This window comes from Pararge aegeria, chromosome 20 (genome assembly GCF_905163445.1).
Source record: "Pararge aegeria chromosome 20, ilParAegt1.1, whole genome shotgun sequence".
NCBI classification, from domain to species: Eukaryota; Metazoa; Arthropoda; class Insecta; order Lepidoptera; family Nymphalidae; genus Pararge; species Pararge aegeria.
This window is the reverse complement of record NC_053199.1, coordinates 1,971,795-1,981,716: the sequence shown is the minus strand read 5'-3', so window position 1 is coordinate 1,981,716 and position 9,922 is coordinate 1,971,795. Positions and strand designations below refer to the sequence as shown.

Here is a 9,922-nt window from a genome sequence, read left to right as displayed (position 1 = left end):
CTTCTAGAACCTAGTGGAGACCATCAACGCTATGTTGTAAATAGGTTCAGTTAGGCTGGCGTTTATTTGATATTGTCTATAATCAAAGTCGCGTACAATCCTTTCTGCAGCACCGAATTTCCTTTAGGAGTTAGGAATTGCCAAAGCAGATAAGACTACGATTACGTCCGAGCAACGTCAGAGTCGACCCACCCAAAAACTTTGATACCAAATAAAATCTTTACTTACTGGAATTGGCATACTGTTACTTATTTACTGGTAATATTCCTTACAGCCATCGCATCGGTACATAAAATAGATTCGAGGCAATAGGAAATATGAAATCATCATCATCATATCAACCTGTGATATCAACCCATTACCGGCCCACTTGCAATTGCGATTGCGACTTGATATTGATATCGATTGCAATTGAGACTTGATATAGATTCCGATTGCAATAGCAATTGCGACTGGATATTGATTCTAGGTATCGATTTTAATATCGATAGCGATTGCGACTTGATATTGATTCAAATTGCAGTTTTGATTGAGACTACGATATCAATTCTAGGTATTGATTTTAATATCGATAAAGATTACGATTTCAATTGCGACTTGATATTGATTTCGAATGCGATTTGATATTGATTTCGATTGCAATTGTGATCGCGACTACGAGATCGATTTTAATATCGATAACGATTACGATAGCAATTGCGATTGCGACTTGATATTGATTTCGATTGCAATAGCGATTTGATATTGATTCCAATTGCTATTGTGATTGCGACTACGATATCGATTTTAATATCGATAACGATTACGATTACGATTGCAATGGCGACTTGATATCGATTCTGATTGCAATTGCGGTTGAGACTTGGTATTGATTCCGATTGCGGCTTGATATTTATTCCGATTGCTATTGCGATTGCGACTTTATATTGATTCCTGTTCCCACGATGGATTTTGAAAGGTTGATAGCCCAGGTGAAGCGGTGATAGCCGTAGCTGTGGTTAGGACCATACATTATACATATAATATACTGGAAGACCTTGGCTTTGCTTTCGGGGACCTTTTCTTAGTTATGTGCTCTTTATAAATAATTAAAATATCACTTGCTTCCACCGTGAAGGAAACCATGGTGAGGAAACCTGCATGCCTGACAGTTCTTTATAATGTTCTCAAAGGTAATAATTTTTTTTTTCTTTTTAGTTCCTACAATTTTTGGCCACACCCTCTCACTGGTAAAAAATACTTTTGCATTAAGTCCCCTTTTTGTAAACTTTTTTTTTGGTTGTGTTATAAAAAAAAAAGGCGTGTGGAGTCCACCAATCCGCACTGGGCCAGCGTGGTGTCCACCAAAGCCCTACTCATTGTGGAAATATGAAAGAAAAGCCTTAATTATCGCATTTAATTTTATTCACATAACAGTTTGTTCAAAATTAACATTGGATTTTTTGTGTGAATCGTCTTGATTGGACGGTGAGTGTCCTCGTTTTTCAGCGGTTTTATCTTTGTTGCTGTATTTATTTTGATTACGTATCGCCTTCGAGATCTTCTCTTCGCCGATACTGAAATAATAATGATTTCGTTTTAGTCAAATGAATGCAAGTAATTTGTATGAACATTTAGTACGCACGCATTTAGTCTTGCAATAATGTTAAAAATGTGCCCAAAACATCAACAACAAGTCTGTCTTTAAGTTTAAAGTAGATGAAGAATGTTACTTTTTGCGTTACGCCGTTATAATCTAGAATATTGAACAGCTTAGCCGCTCGTCTACAATAAATATAAATATACTACGACAATACACAAATCGCAATCTAGCCACAAAGTAAGCGTAGCTTGTTTTATGGGTACTAAGATAGCTGATGAATATTTGTATGAATATAAAAAACACATAAATACTTATAATATACAGATTAACACCCAGACGCTGTAAAACATTCATGTTCATTACACAAACACTTTTCCAGTTATGGGAATCGAACCCACGGCCTTAGATGCAGAAATCGGGGTCGCTGTCCTCTGCGCCAACCGGTTTTCAATGATCCCACTTCTGATAGAAGATGTGGGTGATGATAGTCATACTTAACAGCAGCTCTAGATCCGGGTCCCCAGTGCCGTGTCGGGTTGAACTGAAAGCGCAGTTGACCGTCGCGGCGACTTATGGGGTTAGCATCCGGACGCTCGCTCAGGTCGATCCCACTTCTGATGTCTTGCGACAGTATGTGCTTTGCGACAGGATCCGATTCTAATCTGCAATAGAAAAATGTAATAATTTTTTTTAATAGAAGGTAATCATAAAGGATTTTTTAAATAAAAAATGCATTAGACTAGTATTATTTGAGCTATGGTTTCTTACTTGGCAGGTTTGATGGGGTGCGTCTTTTCCCACGTGCGTATGATGTCCCATATGACCTGCGCCGGCGCAGCGGTCTTTATTGACAGCTTAGCAGCGTGTGAGTAGGACACTTTGTACCCCGCGTTAAGGATCGCAGACCTAACACAAAAACATACATTAAGTTTATGGTACACATTTTAACTTCTTCAGATGCAAATAGGTGCTGAGGTAATAGAAAATGCGAGGTGATGCAATTTCGTAATTCCTTTAAATGTTAAGCCGATTTCCATACTTTCATTATCATCAACATCATCATATCATTCCCACTGCCCACAGCAGGGCACGGGTCTCCTCCCACAATGAGAAGGGGTTCACGGGGGGGGTGGGTGGTGGACCGTTGTCCACCACGCTGGCCCAGTGCGGATTGATAGACTCCACACACTTTTGACAGCATTATATAGAACTCTCAGGCATGCAGGTTTCTTCGCGATGTTTTCCTTCACCGTTCAAAGCTTCGATAAAATCATAGATTACAAAGTTATTCACCTTTAAAAATTCTTAAAAAAAAGTCCGCGACAGCACATGTCTATTTTTCATGATCGACTTATACGCGGAAGAAGTCGTGTGGTGCATAATAAGTTTACATACATCACAGTTGTAGCCCGTACCTCAAGGTTAACATGGGCATGGTTTCCAAGTGCACCCTCCCGAACAGTTTGTCCAGTGTGTAGTACAGCGGAACGTCTGGCAACTCCTCCCGGACCATCGCCAGGACGCCCTGGATGCGCTTGGCCGTGCCGAACAGGCCGGGGTTGCCCTGCACGTGGCTGAGGACGCGGGTCACGAAAACATCGTCGTGGATCGGATCTGACCATATTGGACCACCTAGCTGTTGGAAATCAGATCTTATCTTATCATCATATGAACCAACAGACATGCAAAGCTGGATATCTATTGTAGGGTGTTCCAAATTCCACGTCATCGTCTTTCTACTTCGTTGGGGGTCGACCAACGCTGCGCAGTGCGGGGCTGCCATTCCAGCACCTTGGGACCCACACGTCCATCCTTTCTCCGAACTATGTGCTCCGCCCATTGCCACTTCAGCTTCGCGACTCGTTGAGCTATGTCAGTAACTCTGGTTCTTCTACGGATCTCCACATTTCTGATTTGATCGCGTAGAGATACCCCGAGCATAGCTCTCTCCATCGCCCGCTGAGTGACTCTGAGCCTTCTTATGAGGCCCATAGTTAGTTAGTCTTATGTTATACTAATATATAAAGCTGAAGAGTTTGTTTGTTTGTTTACTTAAACGCGAGCGATGATTTAAAAAATCTTTCAGCGTTGGATAGCCCATTTATCGAGGAAGACTGTAGGCTATATATCTTCACGCTAAGACCAATAGGAGCATGGTACCGATGAAACCCCACCAGGAGTGTCCACTTACGCCTCAGGTTATTTATTTAATTTCTTTGCTTGAATATGGCACAAAAAACATAGATGCGTAAGCGTAATTATTCATGATCTACATATTCAGCTATATTCAGTATTTTAAACTTATAAATATAATATTACGATGTTATAAAAATGCAATAAATTTCGAATACAATTTGCTTACAATCCCAAAGTAATAACTAGGTTTAATTTATGTCATTAGCACTTTGTCGGATGTGTTCTTGCACGCGCTACGTGTATAGGCGAAGGTTTTCCGCCCATCATCAGGAGGTTATAGTTGTTTTTACTATAAAAATAATGCCACGTTTTATTAATGCCATTAAAAAAATGGTCTCACATGGTGCCTCTGATTACAATGCACGCAATGTTCTCCAACGGCAGGGGCAGGTGGTAAAAAGGCTTTCATCTGTTGTGGGTTCTTCTCCGTGGGATTCGGTTTGAACCCGCCCAGTGGCTGCAGGGTAATGTTGTCGCAGCCCACGCAGTGGAACGCCATAGATAATTTGCTGGAATTAAAAAAAATAATTTATGCACTGCATGTTATTATTCGTTTAGCAACGTGCCATCAGAAAGCATCTTCAAACTAAGAAAGATACATAAGGTATGGTACAGAAATTGAAAATAGAACAAAGCTATACCGCCAAATTGTATACGTTGTTTTGTTATATTTTTCTTTTTTTTTAATGTACTTTTTGTGGTGTGCAATAGAAGTATATTCATTCATTCATTCATTCAAAGCTAGCAGATACTCTGCACCAAGCTCCTAAATTGCAATGGCGATGGGCTGGTCACATCTCCAGGTGCAAAGATGGTAGATGAACCACAATTCTAACAAAATGTAGGACCAGGTAGTAAAAGGAATTTGGGCAGACCTAAGAAAAGATGGGCTGACAATATAATCTATATCCCTGGGACGGAGTGGATGAATGTTTCTCGAGACAGAAAAGTGTGGAAAGATATGTGATCTATCTAACAGAAAGACTAATAGACTCACTGACTCAAGAATTTATTTAAAAATCAATCAATCAAGAAAGACAATCAATAAAGACAATCAGTAAAGACTGAATTTTTTTTTAAATTTGAGTAAATTTAGATGGAATAAATAAAGTCTTATTTATTTATTTTTACTAAGTATTTACCATAGGTCCCTGTTTCGATACTAAGATCTACACGGGAGACGTTGACTACAGCTTTAATAATTGTTTTTTTTTTTAAATTAATGATAGCCTTTATTAACAATTTTATAAATTACATTTCACCTTATTCTACTTAGTACTACCAATATATTTATTTTATTTATTTATCATAGGTATCTTACATGTACAAGTAAAGTAAAGTAAAATAAAGTTATTATAATAATTATACAAATGCGTACCTAACATCTTATATTGGTAAGTATGTAATAAATGTATGTAATGCAATTTAAAATCTACTGTCCCTGATTTAGGTAAAAACCTGTATTACAGACGACAGTGCTCTCCTTAAATTGTTGTCTTGATGATTGACTGATGATTAATAATTGTTAAACTCACTTAACAAAGATGTCAGAGCTAAACGTGCGTATAGAATACATTGCTAAAGATCTGTTTGGTGTGGAGTATAAATATTGAAGAAATTATAAATTACACCATACAGATTCTCCTGCTTTTAGCGGAGTACAGTAAATTAAGATTAAATTTTCATAATATATCATGGAATTCTGCAAAGTTACGCCAGCTTCTATGCAAAGTACTTATCTTATATCTTTAATAATATATCATGGAATTCTGCAAAGTTACGCCAGCTTCTATGCAAAGTACTTATCTTATATCTTTAAACGAGCAATTCTTATATCTTAATATATATAAATCTCCTGTCACGATGTTTGTCCGCGATGGACTCCTAAACTACTGAACCGATTTTAAATTAAATTGGCACACCGTGAGCAGTCTGGTCCAACTTAAGAGATAGGATAGCTTAGATCTTTAAGTAAAGTCGCAATTTTATTTTATTGCAAATTTTTTGTCTATAATTAATTGACAGTCACATGTTATATATATATACTACTATACTCATTTAAGGCTTAGCGATACTGAATACTTTAAAAACAAAATCAAACGCAGACGAAGTCGCGGGCAACAGCTAGTATATATATATATATGTAATTGGAATCTCAGAAATCGGCTCCAACGATTTTCATGAAATTTAGCATACAGGGTGTTTCGGGGGCCATAAATCGATCTAGCTAGAATTAATTTTAAGAAAATGTCATTTTATTCGTGTTTTCCGGTGATAACCGATTTGGTGCAGACGAAGTTGCACGGGTCAGCAGTGGTCACGTCAGTCGGTAATTATTATTTTACGAGTAAGGTGATCACAAACGCTCTATGATTTGTGTTTTGGTTAGGTTAGGTTAGGTCCGTGCCTCAGAGAGTTAAGTTGCCTTTGAAAAAGTAGATCGAAACTGCAACGTTTCGTACTAGATGACGTCTACAGTCACTATAAGACTGATGTAAAAGGTATATACTAATTTCGGCATCGACGGTAGGAGAGCCGTAGCTTAATTGGATAAAGCGCTCAGGCCGCGATTGCCAGAGAGTCGCAGTTTCAAATCCTGTCGGTTCCGGAAATTTTTATATGCATTTTAAATTTATAAAACTCACCTGGTAGTTTTCTTACAGTGTATGGCCCCAGAGTAAATTTTGACGAAGACTCGTATATAAAAGTCTGCGGATATACTCAGTAGGGGCACTATGTACCGACTGTACCGGTTTGCGTGTTGCTCTATACATTGCAGTAGGATTCTGAGTGCCTGAAATAAATAATTATATATATTCACAATACGACCGACCAATTAGCGGCTAACTACAGGCTAAAAGCTTTCTGGTAGTTCTTATTTAACCCTTTACAGTATGAATGAATGAATACACTTTTATTGTACACCACAGAGAAAATTTACAGAGATACAAATGTAAATAAAATAAAGTATGTAATGTAAATAAAATGTAAAATGTAAATAAAGTAATATGTAATATTATGAATAAATATTATTACTTAACTAAAGTGTGGAATCTTTTAAAAGAGGAGGTAGTTGGGTACCTACCAGGCTAGAGTGAATAGGCTTCTTCTAGGCAAGCATGCTCCAACCTAGACCTCATCCAGCGGCGTGCACAGGGTTTTTGACCAGGGTATGCATAAAGCCATAAGACATCTTCCTTGATGGCATAAAATGGAAAAATCCTTCGCATTTATGAGTTATACAATAAATGAAGGGTAGGCAGTGCTTTTGTGCATGTATGAAGTGCACGCCACTGACCTCATCATTGCTTTCTAACGGGAATAAAAAAAAAAAATATATATAATATATATATTTTTTTTTTTTATTCCATATTATAATATATATATATATATATTATATATATATATATAACAGTCAAAAACAGCCTATTTCAAGTTGGCTTACCATTTCATGGCAAGATTTAGTCTTCAGACTGACGGCACCATATTTACAGTAGCATGTCTCGGGCGAGTTTCCCGCCAAAACCGCCATGTCAGTCGCCGTGACAAGCAACAGGCCTCCGTCCTGCACACTCTGAACTGCAGAATCGAGGAAGATAGACGGACAGCCGTACGGGTCGAGGTCGATGGCTGCAAACCTTTTGCTTGGTAACTTATGTTTGTACATTACCATGCTGCAAAAATATTACAATTTAATCTATATAGGTACTTCTTATTATGATAGCTTTAAAGATTCAGGTTTAATAACTCCTCCGCCATTTTTTTATCGTTCAAAATAGTGTCTTAAAACCACATGAATTCATAACTGGCATCAGTGCAGTAAGTATTATTACAAGAGATCAAAATGATATTAAGTGTCAGGTCTCAGAGACATGAGCTATCAAAGTTGTAGTTATGAAGACATCAATGTATAATAAATAAAAATTGTTCTCTTGGTCCATTAAAGGCGAGATTTACTGGAAAATGTATAAAAAAAATATACGCGCGGTACGAAGTTCGCCGGGACAGCTAGTAATATATATAAAAGCGGTGATAGTGGGTAAGACTACGGCTTTCGTTACGTGGAGACCAAGTTCAAGTCCCGGCTCGGACTGCTGACTTTTCGGAGTTATGTGCGTTTTTAATTTAAGCAATTTAAATATCACTTGCTAAGAGCTTTAACAGTGAAGGAAACCATCGTGAGGAAACCTGCATGCCTGAGAGTTCTCCATAATGTTCTCAACAGCGTGTGAAGCCCACCAATCCGCGCTTGGCCAGTGTGGTAGACCCGTGCCATGTAGAGGGCCAGAAATGGGTTGATTATGATGAAAGAACATACCAAGCATCATCATGGCTAGTTTCTATAAGTCCCTCTACACCATTGTGTACAATATTCGACCTGATGGTCTCCACAGCTTGCTCAGATAGGTCATTGGCTATTATTTTCGTAACATTTGGCACTTCTTTCGCATAACGTACACTCCTGAGACCTGTTGCGGATAGGGCTTCAAGGACTGTTACAGGAATCTGTAAAAATTAAATTAGATGTTAAGCAAATAATAAAGGAAGTTTTCTTGCTCAAGAAAATTCTTAACTTATGACAATACTTGGTATTTTGATTGTTATACATTTATTTATTTACTTTTGAATGCAATAAGTACAACTGGAATAAAATCAAAAACAAAATCAAACAACATAAACATTTTAAATTGTCATTTCTGTGTAAACTTTTGTAATAGTAAAATCTTTTTAAAATAAAGTTTTTAAATAATCTTTTAGGGCAAAGAATAAAGATAATATTTTATTTCACTTTATATTAAAACATTTATATAATGCCAAAAAATGTAAGTGTAAGTAAGTCTGTGGCCTTTCACACGAGTCAAAAACAATACCTATTATTATATCATCATCATCATATCAACCGATAGACGTCCACTGCTGGACATAGATCTTTTGTAGGGAGTTCCAAATTCCACGGTTCTGTGCCGCTTGGATCCAGCAGCTACCTGCAATGCATTCAATGTGTTCTGTCCACCTTGTTGGGGGACGACCAACACTGTGCTTACCAGTGCGGGCTGCCATTCCATTTAATATTGTTTAAGCCCGTAATTCTTTGTTGGAGCACTGTGGAAGCCAGCTGGTATTTGGGACTTTTATCCAACACGGATATGCCAGCCCCATCATCCCTTAAGTAACTAGGAAACAAAAAACCTAATAATTATATTAATATAAGGGAAATGTAACAGATACAATCTGTTATAGGATGATGATGATGATGATGAGTATTTAAATTCCATAAATTCTTTTCACTTCAAAATCCCATTAAACTTCTGGGCTGTCTTAGTCGGCTAACCATGGTATTGTGGTGTTTCAAGCTCTAATTTTTTCTCATGTGGGACATAAATTAATACTAAGGTGATGAATAAAACATAAAAAACAAACCTCAGAGTTATTTCCGGTCACATCTTCAACAATATCTTCTGATTTCTTAACACTTTTCGCAGCCCTCGCGAGCTTTTCTTCAATATAATCCTTAGTAAAAACACTCAACACTGCTATGCTTAAATCTCTATTGAATTCTTGTACTGGGTTGTAGAAAACTTTTTCTGATGCAAGGCGTATCTCCGCCTGCCCTTCCTTAATACACTTTTGACTCGTTGCAGTCGAAGAAGTTTCCATTTTCATAATTTTCTGAAACTCATAATGATAATTGAAAAAGAGTAACGCAAGAGTCACATTTTTGCTAAATAAGTTCTAAATTAATATTTTTATGATACTCACTGGACTATATCTTAAAAAAGAGCGAAAGTACTTCATACAAATGTTGTAGCTCGAAATTCAGTTTGTTCAAAACAAACAAAATGGAATATAAATAACTTACATTGCATTGACGGAATTGACCACATTTTAGTGACAGTAACACTGCACAGTCAATAAATAACAGCTGACACAAAAAACTTGACATATCTGCATACCGTTTATAAATTAATCAGTAACCACAAGTACGTAGAGAAGAAATAAAAATTATTTTAAAATTGTAGCTTGTTCCTCAACAACTCATAGAAATTTTCTCTACCAAAGCTTTAAAAATTTTAATAGAGAAAGTTTGTAAAATTGGAAAGACCATTTTATTGCGCATTTAATATAACTAAATTCTTCGTTTCA

General features: G+C 37.0%; 1 protein-coding gene across 4 annotated transcripts; it reads right to left on the bottom strand.

Moving 5' to 3' along the window:
- Positions 1-1,381: 1,381 nt before the first annotated feature.
- On the bottom strand, positions 1,382-9,672 carry LOC120632532 (probable tRNA (guanine(26)-N(2))-dimethyltransferase). Of its 4 annotated transcripts, none has more exons than XM_039902358.1 (10): positions 9,639-9,672; positions 9,200-9,448; positions 8,097-8,284; positions 7,224-7,452; positions 6,424-6,572; positions 4,119-4,287; positions 2,998-3,218; positions 2,351-2,488; positions 2,077-2,244; positions 1,382-1,556 (listed from the first exon to the last, which is right to left on the bottom strand). In XM_039902358.1, exons 2-10 carry the CDS (start codon positions 9,440-9,442, stop codon positions 1,406-1,408), a joined length of 1,656 nt encoding a protein of 551 aa, XP_039758292.1. In that variant the 5' UTR covers positions 9,443-9,448; positions 9,639-9,672; the 3' UTR covers positions 1,382-1,405. The 4 variants fall into 4 exon arrangements, with proteins under 4 accessions (XP_039758292.1, XP_039758291.1, XP_039758290.1 ...); XM_039902357.1 differs by having other exon boundaries at positions 9,539-9,661; XM_039902356.1 differs by lacking the exon at positions 9,639-9,672 and adding an exon at positions 9,539-9,628 and having other exon boundaries at positions 9,200-9,454.
- Positions 9,673-9,922: the final 250 nt, after the last annotated feature.

Excerpts from the sequence above, each read along its gene's own strand:
- LOC120632532 (XM_039902356.1), bottom strand. The coding sequence starts at position 9,574 with ATGAAGTACTTTCGCTCTTTTTTAAGATATAGTCCA. Across the intron at positions 4,288-6,423 it reads CACTGTAAGAAAACTACCAG|CAAATTATCTATGGCGTTCC; the intron begins GTGAGTTTTATA and ends TTTTAATTCCAG. Across the intron at positions 1,557-2,076 it reads GGATCTAGAGCTGCTGTTAA|TATCGGCGAAGAGAAGATCT; the intron begins GTATGACTATCA and ends TTATTATTTCAG.